This window comes from Leiobunum rupestre, chromosome 10 (assembly GCF_980474605.1).
Source record: "Leiobunum rupestre chromosome 10, qqLeiRupe1.1.hap1, whole genome shotgun sequence".
In the NCBI taxonomy this organism is placed as follows: domain Eukaryota; kingdom Metazoa; phylum Arthropoda; class Arachnida; order Opiliones; family Sclerosomatidae; genus Leiobunum; species Leiobunum rupestre.
Genome location: NC_143393.1, coordinates 49201546 through 49216525, shown reverse-complemented (window position 1 = coordinate 49216525; position 14980 = coordinate 49201546). Strand labels below are relative to the sequence as shown.

At 36.6% G+C, this 14980-nt stretch overlaps 1 protein-coding gene across 2 annotated transcripts; it reads right to left on the bottom strand.

Annotated features, from left to right (window-relative positions):
• Positions 1–1423: 1423 nt before the first annotated feature.
• On the bottom strand, positions 1424–10959 carry LOC149926120 (uncharacterized). Of its 2 annotated transcripts, XR_016476963.1 has the most exons (3): positions 10523–10959; positions 2254–2801; positions 1424–1721 (listed from the first exon to the last, which is right to left on the bottom strand). XR_016476963.1 is itself a non-coding variant. In XM_090160640.1 (2 exons), the coding sequence occupies exon 2, from the start codon at positions 2789–2791 to the stop codon at positions 2390–2392; it is 402 nt and encodes a 133-aa protein (XP_090016766.1). In that variant the 5' UTR covers positions 2792–2801; positions 10523–10959; the 3' UTR covers positions 1827–2389. The 2 variants fall into 2 exon arrangements, 1 of the variants encoding a protein (XP_090016766.1); XM_090160640.1 differs by lacking the exon at positions 1424–1721 and having other exon boundaries at positions 1827–2801.
• Positions 10960–14980: the final 4021 nt, after the last annotated feature.

Sequence of the window (14980 nt, the reverse complement as noted above, 5' to 3'; positions counted from 1 at the left end):
AGGTCGAAATTTTCAATCAATCCAGGCAATTATCATAAAACCTTTTAGGTCGAAGGTTTGCTGTGAAGGGACTACACGGGACCCTCATACCGGAGCCTTGGATTCATAATGGAAGAATCCTGGATCTCAAAGATGCTACAAGTCTGCTAAACCTAGGGAATGTATTTTGATACGAAGGGGTATTCACGCTTTTCCTCTTTCATTATACCAATCTTCTCCCAACGTTGGTTTCATGGCTGCCAAGTTACACTTTGAAAAGCTGTTTAGTTCCAAGTCGCTTAGACTGGACTGGTAAAACAGTTTTTGAAACCAAGGGTGAAACTGTTTGGTTCATGGATGGCTCCAAGATTCACTCAGGTGTGGGTGCTGGAGTTTACAGTCAGAATAAGAAGATTGACTTTTTTGAAAGCCTCGGTGTTTTAGCTATGGTTTTTCAGGCAGTGATTTCTGCCATTTGCTTCTGCGTAGACTTCTGTCTTAAGAAGAAGTATCGAGGAGAGACGGTTCAGATTTTGTCGGACAGCTAGGCTGCCCTTAAGGCTCTTAATCCGTTTAGTATCACTTCTAAGCTCGTTCTTAGCTGTTTGGATCTCCTTTCAGAACTGGGCACCCATAATAGGATTCAATTCTTTGGGTGCCTGATCATAAAGGGTACCATGGTAATGAAAAGGGCCAACACACTGTCCAGATAGGGTACAGGGGCTAGGTTCTTGGGTGCTGAACCCGCTATTCCAATACCCAATGACCTGGTTCACAGCCAAGGGCATGATACTATGGCTGAGAGACAGTACAAGCTTTGGCTTTAGATGGATGGTCAGATGCAGGCCAAGGAGATTATCCCTGAGCATTCTAAGAAAAGAGAAAATAATTTATTATCGCTCTCTAATAGTAGTATCACGGTGGTTACGGGCCAACTCCTAGGTCACTGCCAGCTAAATAGACAGCTACATCGGATTGGTATCAGTGAGGGTCCTATGTGCAGGGGAGGAAACTTCCTCTCGTGTCCTTTGTGTCTGTGATTTTTATGGGGCTCAAAGGTTTGAGCATCTTGGTATGCACAGGTTGGAAAGGAGAGATCTTTCCAACATCTCGGCGAAGAAAATCTTTGAATTTCTGGTCGAATTGCTAGGTTGGGCAACCTCTACTAAAAATAATAATTAATTGATTTATCCATATTTGAATACTAAGATTGGCTCTCTTTCAAGCAGGATTAAATTAATTTAATTTTCACTACGTAATAGTGACAGTGAAGGGACACGGAGTTATTGGTCAAAAAAGAGCGAAAAATAATTATTCACCGATTTTAAAAATGGTGTCTTAGAACAAAAATATTAATTTTCATTTATTAAAGTAACGGGAGTCCTTTACTGTTTATTTAAACTGATTCCCAACTGAAGTTTTGAATCAGAAATTAGAATGTGATTTAGAGAAGACATTACTCATAGAAGAGAAATTATGAAAAGAGCAGCCGATTTTTGATATTTCAATCAATTCCTTTTACAAGATTTCAAATTGTTCTGGCTAATTTTAATTACGAAATCAAATCATTAGATAAAAGAGATAAAGTAATTTTTCAACCACCCGTAAAAATCTCGGGTTTCCGGTGTGTTTTTTGAGGAGAGGGAACGTGTCGACTGAAGGAGATGACTCAGGCCACCATCTGGGAGTGGAAGAAAATAGCGACCCTTATTTTCCTTTCTGACCGCCATCTGGGAATGTATCTGGTAAGCGTAAGAATATAATTGCTATTTGTACTTCCATGTTGGTGTTTAAAAGACATTAAAATAAAAACTTCGTTATGTTTACAGACAAATGAACATTTATTGAAAACTATATAAGTAGCCTTCTTTTCATTTCCAATTGGGGGAGGCAAAGAATTGTTTTCACTAATGGTAAATTGTGGGGCTTCATTGATAGGCCATTTTAACCCTAGCTCAGGAAGGTCAAGCTTCCTTCAACACTCACTCGTAGTAGGAAATTTCAATTTCCCATAGTGCGGCCACGAGTTTAGCGATATCGTTCGGAGATTTTCAGCCACGGCTTAGCATTAATGTATTCATGAATAAAGAAAGTACATACATCATTATTGATTATCATGCCGCACTGCAATTGTCTCTAGTATAGACTGTCGCGACACGAGTGAGTGATGACGGAAGCTTGACTTTCCCTAGGATGGGTGCACTCGCTTTAGCTTTTTAAAATTAGTCAACTCTAAAGCAGCGCCCACAATTAAGAAAAATAATCAGCCTTCACCAAAGAATATCGTGGCACTGCACTCCGACGAATGGTTTCCTGTGGAGACTTTATCGTGGATCACTTTCCGTCCATAGTTAAAAAGGAGCTCTCGTATAGTCAAAAGTATCCTCTGTTTAGTTTATTATTATTGCAACTATACCGCCCAAACACCTTTCCCTTCGTTGCGAGCTAATTGTTCCGCTTGTTCTAAGGCGTTCTGAATGCTTCCGTACACAGCGCCGTTATTCCGGAACACTTTGGCCAGACCGAGACTAACCAGGAGGACCGAGACGTTTTCTCCTCTTTTGGACACCGAGCCCAATTTCCTGCCGTACTGGTCGTGGCCATAAGTGGTGACCTTGATTTGCTGCTCATAGATCAGTTGCCTCAGCTTGTCCCTGGCTTCAATGGCGATTGGTTGGTGGCCTTTCAGTTCGGGAGTGTCGATTCCGATCAAGCGGACCTTCACGCTGTATCCTTGTCTCAACTCCAACGTGAATGTGTCTCCGTCGTAGACTTCGCTCACCGTCCCTGAGAGTATTTCCACATCAGACATGATACAGCTGCTAAAAGTTAAAATAATTGCTTCAATTACATTGATTCTTGTCCTTTCCTATTTAATCATAAATGATAAAAAAAATACGTAGAACTTGAGTGATTTAGTCTATAGTATACGAAAGTTTTTAAAGCCCGATATTTTTGCATCTTTGGTTTAAATTTTTCGGGGCTACTCATAACCTACCCAAAATTGTTAGTCTTTGTAAAAGACGAATGCGGGGTCTAAGTACATTATTAAAATATAAATAATATAAAATCGCAGGCCTCCTTTAGTACCAGCTGGTTTCGGGTATGGTATTTACTACAGGGTTTTCTATATTAAGGGTAGGCAATGGTAGGGTGATTCCAAATGGGCACACAGGATCACATTTGATCTTTTTTTGTAAAAATCGACTAAACTCCTAAACTACGCAAGATATTATCTTATTAATACAAATTTGGTTTTAAATCAATTTAAACTTTGTTCGGAAACATTAATTTGGGAATATTAATTCTTTAACCCTTGGTCCGAAAATTACAAGTTACAATATTGAACCTTTGACTTTAGAGTGTCACTGCGCTTTTAATTTTATTTTTATATTTCCCGGGTATATTTCACTAAGAAATGCTAATATTTAGAGAGAAAAAAATATTTTCTATAATCCCTGTAAAGCCAAAAGTTACGAGGTGGTCGGCCATTTTCGGTGTTCTTACAGAACACCTGGCAACACTTGCTATATTTCACAGCCAGACCAGAACCTTTGCTTAGCACGGTATTTCGCTACACGCGGTTGGATATGCCCAGGGGCGTTGGAACCGGGGCAAGCCCCCTCGGTGAAAGATTAAAATAAACAGGCTCCTTAGTATATTCAATTTATAAATTGTTAGGTCTTGAACACTGAAGAGTTTTCTGTACTCAAATTATATAAAGTATAGTATAGTAAAGCATAGAATAATACAGTAGGGGTAAAGATGACGTACTGAAATGGTTAAAATAATAAGTTAAATTTCATAAATTAATTATGAAAATTTTGGGTGTGGTCTTGGCGATAACTATAACTATTCCAAGAAACGCGCTGTCAGAGTAGCTTAGCTCGCATCGGCTAATTTTGCTCGAATCGACTGTCTTCGAACCGTGTGGAGGGGCGAGCGTCTTTGAAATGGCGAGTCGCATTGACACCGCTACCCTACAATTGTTTGGGTGTTCCGTTAAGGGCACGTTCGAGGTTATATTTCCTTTGAGAGTCAATGTAAAAGGGAAAAAGTCTTTTAATTTTTCCTTCCATGACTCAAAGGTGGAGAGAGGGAGCCCACGTTTCCCGTCAAGCATTAATTCCGGACCCCATGTCAACCGCTTTAATCGTTTTCCCACGATTTCTGGGAGAATGACCACTGGCTACTTTAGTATTGGGCCCCAGGATGCGCAGGCGCCATTGTATTCGCTTAATATTTTTGTTCGTCGACTACTCTTTGGTCATACCGACACCTTGAACTATTTTTTTTAATCGTGTTATTTCAAAAGATGTGACGTCAGGCTATCTCAATCTGGAAAATAGGGATTTCGAATTTCAAAAAAGTTCATCTCGAAAATATATGAAATTCTTGTGAAAAATAACTATAAATGAGGTTATTTCAACCCTCAAAATGGCTATCATTTAAATAGGAAAGCCTGGCCGCCCTGAGTTACGAATGTTTAGGGCAAGTACTATCAAACGATCATACACTTTATACTAATTTCGCGCTATTTAGTTATAAAGCTTTCCCAAAATATCGCCTTTTTGGCGGAAAAATACATCTTCATCACCAGAGCTGCAAAACTAACTTTCGAAGGTCCATACAAAGAATATAAAGCCCCAGGAATGGAAGGTGTAGCTCCGTCTAGTGGAACCTTTGCGCCTCTCGTTTTTAAAGAGAGACCGGATTGCTCTAACCGCTTCCGGTTACTCTGATTTGCTTTGCCGGAAGTTTCTAGCGTAGCCAAAACACGCGGCCAATAATATCAATCCTTCAATTCCTGGGGCTTTATATTCTTTGGTCCATACAATTACGCTTAGGAAGAATTGCTAAATGTGGATTCGATTCGAAGCGTTGACCCAAATCCGCCTCATGCTCGGAAAGTCAGTTTCTTCTCCGCTAAGAAAATCAAATCAGCCCTTTGGATCATTGGTTCTCCAACATTGGCGTCTCCCGTCGGCTTTAATTGCATCCCGATGACGCTGTTGTGTCTCCCCCCCCCCTCGGGTTGGGGCCGGATCGTCTGGCCATGGCCATTCTCACCAAGAAGAAATAACTGTACTCTTGATTACACACGCTCGGCAATTAAGTTAAATCAAATTGAGTTATTATAATTATTATTATAATAATTTTATCAAAATAATCATTATAATTATAACGTTTCATTATTAGAATTGTAAGAAAACTGTAGTGTTAAACTATATATTTTGTTCTAATCTGCATGACACCATTTTAGGGGTCAATTTTGGGGTAAATCCTTTGAAATTCTAAACAGGGATTAAATAACCTTACAGGGATAGTTCACTCTAATATATTTGCTATACTACGAGTTAAAGAGGTTTGTTTCAAACGAGGCTGCCAGATATTTTTGCCATCCCCTCAATTTTACCCCTTTTACCGATACAAATCCAGAACAAGATTACTTGACACGTCGCCATCTCGCGTCGGCTTTTGGCGAATTTAATATTTTTCCAACGGTTTGTTTTAATATAACATTTGAAATTGAAATATTCAATCGTGGTCAGTATCTTAATGGCTATGGAATTCTCTGTTTAATTGTGGGAAATAAATACTGTAAGCGACCTTTTTGATATTGTTTTTAAGCCATTTATGTATATCACGTTAGGTTTATAGGCTTTCAAAACTTGTCCTACAAAAATAATAATTTCATAAATCATGCGTATTTTCAAGTTTGGGTCAGTACCCCCGCCAGGAATTTTTTAACACACAGGCCCGGTCTGATTTAAAGACCCCCCCTATCTATATATTTTAATTTTGAAATGTCCGATTTTGAAGAATTTTCTTGACTATAGTTAAAATTTTAAAATTATGACACTAATATGTTAATTTAAACGTTTTCTTAGGAAAGATAAAATTTTCTGCCCTCGCAATTTAATCAAAGAATGATACTCTTCGATTAGAGCTTTTACCAAATTCGTCAACCACTAAATAAGGGTTTTCTTTTAAACAATTCGACAAATCCCGATTAATGGACAACGTAGCCAGATTTGAAAGTCTAAATTATCCCATAGTTGTTCGAAGACGTGTTTCTATTCTTTTCAGGGAACTGAAACTTCTTTCTGAGATGGTCTTTGCGACAGGAATGCATTGAACAACCTTGTAGTACTTAACAAGGTCAGGGAAGCCATCTTCCATGGGCATTAAATAGTGGAAGCAGTCGCTTACGCTGTTAAATTTTTTGAGGATAATTCGATTTCTCGCAATTTTAATTTGACTTTTTAAGGAATCAAGGTCGAAATGAAACCTATTATATGTGTTACAATGTGTTAGGATATCGACTTCGTTTAGGAAGTTCTCAGAGTTAGGGTCAGACGCCATGATTCCATTATATAGACCAGAGTTTTCTAATAGCCGGATTTTCATTTCAGAAATAAATTTGTCTATTAATTCGAAATAGGTGGACCTCATCTGGTCTATTAGAGTTTGGCGTCAGTTTCCCTGGTCCCCGTTGTAATTGTTACCACACTATGTTTTAATCTCCGGTTAGGGACAATTTTACGTTTACGTAAAGCTAATGGTTCGCTGTTACGGTCAGGTACTGCAATAAAAGCCGATTCCGCGATTTTAGTAGCTTCTTCCCAAATAGAATCAAAGCGTTCAGAGTTTCTACAATCTTCTAAGGTCTTGACAGTAGCCTGGCAAATGGCAACGGCTTCCGTAAAAATAACTTTGGAACTTTGTAAATATTCCGACAGGGAATTTGTTACGCCTAATACTTCGTCTAATGCAACGACTAATATTAAGTTGTTAAAGTTATGTAATTGGGATATATACCCACGACACTCAGCAGCCTCGTCGGGTTTTCCGTTTTCAATCAGATTCTCTAAAGTTTAAACTACGTAATCGAGTCTATTTCTAAAATAGTGAATCCCTTTTTTTGCTCCACCATCGAGTGTCGCAGCTTTGTGGCATTTTCAGTATGTCGTACCCTAGATCCTTTTGAGAGTTTTCAAAATATTCACTTCTAATAACCGAATTGCTTTGAAAGTTGTAAATGGCTTGAACCAAACCAAGTAATTCCCTAACTGTCGATATTTTGGAGCAACAGTCAACTAAAACTAAATTTAAGCGGTGGGCGTAGCAATGAAAGTACGGACAATGGCCACCTACTGCTTCTACTACTTTAACCCTTACTCCTTTTACGTGTCCACTCATTACACTAGCTCCATCATAAGTCTGTGCAACACAATTCTCCAGTTTGAAACCACCCTCTTTTAAAAGATTTATATTTGCCAAGCTGATACTCTCAGAATCAAACTTGTGTAAATCTGTGAACCCTATAAATCGTTCTACGACACCTATTTCTGCTTTAGTATATCGAATACAAAGACTTAACTGCTCTACTCCCACGTTGTCTCGTGTTTCGCCAGCTATTACAGAGTAGAATCCACCGCATTCTTTGACCTCTTGAACAATAATTTTTCTCACTAAACTTGCACAAATGCCAATTATTTCGTTTTGTATGGTGATGTGCAAATATTTGGCATTATTCGGCATATTATCGCACTTGGCTTTTAAATCAGGACATTTTCTTTTTAAAAGATCTAATATTGCAATAAAGTTTCCCCTATTCCCAATATTGTCGGCGGATGTGTAAGTGTTCCCCTGAAGTGCTAAATCTTGTTGGGCACATAAAATAATCACTTCCACGTGTGTAGATAGGACCTCTCTGTTTCTAATAACGTCTAGTCTATGGTGGTCGTTAACCTGGCAAACTATTGATCCACGGGATTTGGATTCCATGTAGTCTAAGTACATTTTGTAGGCTAGTTGGTGAGAAGATTTGTTGGAAGTGAAGTGTTCTTCGAATTGTCTCCCCATGTTTTTCCAATCCGAAAATCCCTTTAGAAATGCAGTGTTTCTACTGCCTAAAAAATGAGGGCAACAAAATCAATACATTGCATCCTTTGCAACTGAATATTCAATCATATGATATTTCTCATACCAAGAAGAATTGAAACCTCGATTTTTACCGCCAATTAATCTTTTAGGAAAAGGATTTAGTTTAGGCTGAACTGGAAGGCAATCTTTATCTGGACTAATATCCAAGTTATTCAACGCGTGTAAGCCCATTTCTTTTGAATTGGACACGTTGTTTGATGTATTTTGTGCATGGTTAGAGTTGGGGTTTGCAATTACTTCTGCAATTTATCCTTCATGAGTTAGTTCCATTTCCATATCAGTACTGACGTTATCAGTCCCCAAGGATTCTAAACCCTTTCCCAATTCTTTGACTAGGTTTTTCTGAGAACTATAGTTATGGCTTTGCGCCGACGATTTCAAAAAAAGTGCCAATGCACCTTTGGGACTACTAACGAAACTATCTTCCCTTTTCCGTTTTTCTCGTTTTTGGGACCCAGATAAAAATTTTCTGGTACTCATATTTCAAAATGTTACTATTATATACTAATAGCGAAATAACATTAAAAAGAAAATAAAGCTTAGTTAAAGCTATGTAGTCTTCAAACAGATTTTTTAATAATACCAGCTATATCAAAGCTCTGAAAAAAGCTGTTTGAATATTTTTTCTAGAATAGCTAATTAGCCTTGAAAAAGGCTTTTTGAATAATTTAGTTAGAATAGCTAATTAGCCTTGAAAACGGCTTAAAACAGCTAAATAGCCTTTAAAAAGGCTGTTTGGCAAAGTTAGTCTCGGAAGAGACTTTGAAAATATTTGACTGGGAGAGAATCGAAATTGAGAACTACCTGTTTGTTCAGTTCAGGAGCAGAAAACGAAATGAAGAAACGCGCGTTATCTGGGACAAGTCCGACCACCGAAGTTCTAGGTCATTTCTCTACGATCAGTGGTCACTGATATCACGTGATTTCACAAAAGGGACAAAGTGTAAAAAAGAAAAAACCCTTATCCCCAGGACGCTCTCTATTCAAAGTAGTGACTGGTACGATGCTTTACGCTTAGACTTTAGCTCCACGGGGATTTCCCTTCGTTTAAGCGTTGCAACGGTTGAAGTCGTATTAAAGAAATCCAGTTTCTCACTTCATGCCCCCTTTTGTAGAATTCCTAAGAACTAAGCTTATTTTTATTGTGTTGGTTGGAGCTAAGTTATCACTGAGGCGAACAGGTGGTTTTTTTGCTGCTTTCCTTGCACGACGGACTTCCCCATCCCGGGCCAGTCTTTTGTCATATACTCTACATCAATGTTAACAGAGTACACTACCAAAAGCAGAAACCACAGAGTTCGCTGCCTTTGTTTGTGTACTCAAGTAATATTGATTTAGAGTATAGGTGGTTCAAAAGAGAACGTTTTGTTAGGGCCATTTAGGACCATTGGAAATTGGAATTGAATGGGAGTTCTTTTTTTAGGGGGCTAGATGACCAATTTTTAAAAATAAATAAAATTTAAAAATCACATTTGGAGGCCCCAGAGGCATTTTTTTTAAACTTTTCGAGGACCCTAAAATAGGCCTAAAATTTTTGGACATAGGCACGTGCCTACTTGTGCCTACTGCTGGCGGGGGGCACTGGTTTGGGTTCTGGAATACCTAAAGTTTAGTACGTATAGCCTTAGGCCGAATACATTGTCTAAGGTTTATTAAATTTGTTATGCGACCCGAAATGTACAATCCCTGATACAAATAATAGCAGACTAAAACGAAATCGCGATTGCACCCCCTTTGCAATTTTTCCCCCGTGTATCTGTAAAATCTGGACTTCCGGTCGTTGACACTTTTTGCCACCAAGTTACGTCTGGAGCAAATATTGTACCCCAGAGAACTATCCCTGTTAGGTTATTTAATCCATAGTCTAAACATATTTAAAGTATCCGAAGCGACTGAGATTATTAGATTTTGGTGCCACTCGTTGCAAATCCTGGTGTATTTTTGGGGTAAAGCCTCATAGTCTATAGTTTGTATAAAACCAAATTAAGTGTAAAAATATTCAAATGGTTTATTCTACTCAAAGCCCACACCACCCCAAAATTCCAAAAAACACTCGACATTAATTCAAAAGCGCCCAAAATTAGCAAAGCAAAGACCGGGAAAATCGTCAAATATTTCAAAAACGTTACGCTAAATCCAAAATTCCTAATTGAGTAAACCACATCGAAAACTTTAAAAAAAAGCGGCACAAAATAAGAAAACATTTCCAAAAAACGTCCAAAATAAATTCTGCTTTATAGTTGTAGGATTAAAATTAAACACTACGAATGAACTGAAGTATAATTAGAGGTCGGCGTACGTTTGAATAAAAAATTATAAATTTTTTTTTATTCATAACCGCAAATTATCCAAAAAATATGCGCAAAAAAAAGATTATTTTTGCATGTAAAATCGTTGTTTATTCGTATAAAATGTTCATAAAAAACAATTAACCCAACTTTTTATGGTTAATCGAAATTTTGACGGTTAATTTATTCGTTCCGCCGACCTCTAAGTATAATTACGAACGTGTGACGTTACTTTTATCAAAATGCTTGAAGGGTTTTTTCTAATGCTTATTTACGTGAATGATTAATAACGAAACAATACTTACCGTATTAATCCTTTGAAAAGCTATGGTTCGGTTTTCCCAATTGCGGACGCACGGGAAGTTTGAAAGATGGCTCACCGCTGGCCGCGTCTACAGAGAAATGAGTCGCCCCACTTCCGAATCGAGACTCGGTGATCAACAGCCGTTTATGGAAATGACGCGTCCATTGAGTTTCGGCTCTGCGTAATCAGAGTGGCCCACTTCGGCGACTACCTCGACACCAGTCCCAGGCATTCCCTTCAAAGGCCTCGTTGCCATCCACTTTTACGTTCAGTTGCGAAACGTTGGGAAATACGCGTATACCCTTTTGTTTCTTTATTTTCGCATTTACATACGTATAAAGTGTTTATACAGTATGTTTAACTGAAAAAGGAAGGTGGAGAAAGGGCAGCTTTGCAGGTGTAGATAGCATTTTAATTCCGTTTTCCAAAACTAAGATTCAATTCAATCTGTTATGCAATTATAAAGCAGAAATAAATTTTCACGTTTTCAGTATTGAATGGTTTTGTCCGGTTATTTTTCTATTAAATTTCTATAGTTCAAATTGTTGTTTTCTTTTCATTTTGAAGTGCTTTTATCATGTTTTTGCATAAAATTTTCTTTTTAAAATAGTCGTTTTATAATTTTAGAGCGTTTTTGTCATGGTATATTACTATTAAATTTCTTTAGTTTAAATTTTCGTTTTTTTAATTTTGAAGCGTTTTTTGTGTTTTATTTTGTCCTTTTATTTTATTTTCATACCAACTAGCTGCTGGTGTTCAAAAGAACTTGATAGGATTCAACCATTAATTTGGAAATTCCATATATTTAACCATTATTTTATAAAATCCTAAATAATGATAAAAAACTCGTCAGAATTAAATCTGTTTTAAAGACGATAGTATCCAAATTCTGATTAAAAATTCACCAAGATTAAAACAGTATTATAAGACTGTAAAATCCAAATACTGATTCAAAATGAAGGGGAATAAAACATTATTAAAATAAGATAATATCCAAATATTGATTCAAAATGAAGGGGGAATAAAACATTATTAAAATAAGATAATATCCAAATACTGATTCAAAATGAAGGGGAATAAAACATTATTAAAATAAGATAATATCCAAATACTGATTCAAAAAGAAGGGGAATAAAACATAATTAAAATAAGATAATATCCAAATACTGATTCAAAATGAAGGGTAATAAAACATTATTAAAAAAAGAAAATATCCAAGTACTGATTCAAAAAGAAGGGGAATAAAACATTATTAAAATAAGATCATATCCAAATACTGATTCAAAATTAAGGGGAATAAAACATTATTAAAATAAGATCATATCCAAATACTGATTCAAAATGAAGGGGAATAAAACATTATTAAAATAAGATAATATCCAAATACTGATTCAAAAAGAAGGGGAATAAAACATTATTAAAATAAGATAATATCCAAATACTGATTCAAAATGAAGGGGAATAAAACATTATTAAAATAAGATAATATCCAAATACTGATTCAAAATTAAAGGGAATAAAACATTATTAAAATAAGATAATATCCAAATATTGATTCAAAATGAAGGAGAATAAAACATTATTAAAATAAGATAATATCCAAATACTGATTCAAAATGAAGGGGAATAAAACATTTAAATAAGATCATATCCAAATATTGATTCAAAATGAAGGGGAATAAAACATTATTAAAATAAGATCATATCCAAATACTGATTCAAAAAGAAAGGGAATAAAACATTATTAAAATAAGATCATATCCAAATACTGATTCAAAATTAAGGGGAATAAAACATTATTAAAATAAGATCATATCCAAATACTGATTCAAAATGAAGGGGAATAAAACATTAAAATAAGATCATATCCAAATATTGATTCAAAATGAAGGGGAATAAAACATTATTAAAATAAGATCATATCCAAATACTGATTCAAAAAGAATTGGAATAAAACATTATTAAAATAAGATAATATCCAAATACCGATTCAAAATGAAGGGGAATAAAACATTATTAAAATAAGATAATATCCAAATACTGATTCAAAATGAAAGGGAATAAAACAAAACGTACCAAATGAAAAAGGAGTAAACAAGTTCGCCAAGAAGGCGATAATATTATTTCGTTGTCCGTGTACCATTTTAAATGGGGGAATAAAATCATAAGGTTTAACACGATATTTTTTGTTCAAGAGTCACCCTTACCTAAATACGTTACTACCTATCAGATTTTTTTCCGTGTTATGAGCTTTTTCTTGAAATTTTGCGTTGGAATAAACAAACCCGGAAGATAATTAACTACCAAATACACTTTAATCAAAGCGCTTCAAAAAATCACGTACACTTGAGAGGAAAACATAAAAATCCCAAAATCTGGTTGAAAACCAATCTATAAAACCAGAAATCAACATGAAAATCTCAGTGAATTTCTGATTTCTGAAAAACAATTTGATTTTTTAAATCCCCTAAGAACATTTTAAGAGCTCTCGTTGACCTCGGGTTGGCGAGATGCGTTTGGCAATAAGGGAGAAATGAAGAGGGTTGCTAGATGATGAATAGGATTCTCAACGGGAAATTGGATAAGTAACAACTCCTTATTTACACAAAAATATAATACACTAGAATAAATAATAAACTGGCAACACTTATTTTGATATCAAGATTGGCAATGATAGGTGCCAAATATAATAATGTTTACGTTTCTCTTCTTTTTGGGTTCTTAACATAAGGGTGACCTTTAACAATCACTAGGGGAGAAACTCAATATTAGTTTCGTTTATTTTGGCTACGACTAGTTTTGATCCAGGCGAGGGAGGGTTTAGGAAAGGTTTTCCACATAACGTTTTGATTTCTGGCATTCTTTCTAGATATTACGATGCTAGAAGTGACCTTACACGACTTGCACTTCGGATAGAAGGGATGGAACTAGGATTTAGGCACTTATGGCGAGTTGAGCTTGATGAAAGTTATTCACAACACAGACACGTTCTTTATCTGAAGATTTTGGGTATCACACAGCGAAACGATGTGCAAAATGCATCTATAAGCGATATTTATTTGTGCACTTTGCATATAACTTTGGGTCAAAATCATTAACTAGGCTTTCTTCTGACTACTTGTCTTGGGAGTTTCTTTAAAGAGGACCTTTTCGGCTTTTCCCCAGTGGCGGATACAGAAAAAGCTCAAGTAGGGGGCGCTAAAAGACATCTTGAGCTATGGGTGTAATAACAAATCATAAAGTCACTCGCAAAGCTTAAGCGTCAAGTGGGGGGGGGAGCCAATGCTTTTCCAGAATATTTCTCAGTTTGGTGTCTCGCTTCTCTTCGGTTACACTGTATCTCTAACACTTTTCTTCAGCCAGAAACTAAACTATTAAAGCGGACATTGTTTTCTTCTCCGAAATTTTTCCTCTGTCTCGTGGTTTTTTAATCCTTCTATTTGTGGAGAGTGGAAATGTTAGTTGCCGGAAACGTAGTTACTTGTGGTTTTGGTCGTGGGTGACGTGGAAGTTAAACCAAGTTTCTGATTCATTTTGGATGATCTCAGTGCGTTTGTGTCGGCAAAGACTCTAATGGGTCTCGCAGTCTCTCTTTCCTCTCTTGTCTTTGGACGGCAAGCGAAAGGCTTTCCCGGGCCTCGTGAATCTGGGCTCCTAAAAGGGGTGATGTTTGGGGCTTCTCCCTTTCTAGGCGCGCAGGGGCTGATTTCTGTGATGCAATCGACCTTCAAGTTGTTTTCTTCAACTTTCCCTTTTTTTTCACTGTGGTCAATTTGGCGAGTTTCGGGGGAGGTGTGAAAAGGATAGATAATGGCAAAGATCTCTTTAACCAGGCCCGTCTTAAGACCTTTTGGGGCCCTGGGCTAAATTATTTCTTAAGACCTTTGTAATCTCCAACGGGCAGCCTTCATATGTCCGTTGTCAAAATTCAACTACATAATAATCAAACAAAAACTTTTAATTTCCAAAGTATAACATAGGGCTACTGAAAATAAGATTTTTACTGACAGTGACTCTCTGTTAGGTTTTAGAAATTGCTGGTACCGTAGGATACGCGATGTGGTAATGAGTCAAATTACTTTATACGTAACTAAAAGATACATAATATTAAATGATCATAAATAATATTTTAACAACTAAACGCTTATCCCTTGAGTAAAGACTGTATGGCTGGCGTTTCCGGGGCCCCAAAACGGACTGGGGGCCCTGGACTGTGGCCCATTTAGCCCATTCCCTGTATTTATATAAGCCGTAGCTAGGTTAATACTTAGGTCGAATTTTTAATGTGAATACCAGGTCAACTTAATAGCTTTCACTTTACCTTTATCACTGGTTTTTAGGGGATTTTAGGGATACTAAATATCAATATGGTCGGAATATTCGATGGGGTTCATGTATTATTTAACTTAATTGCGTGAAATTTACACGCGTTCTTACCTTCAATAAAACAGCTTCAAGG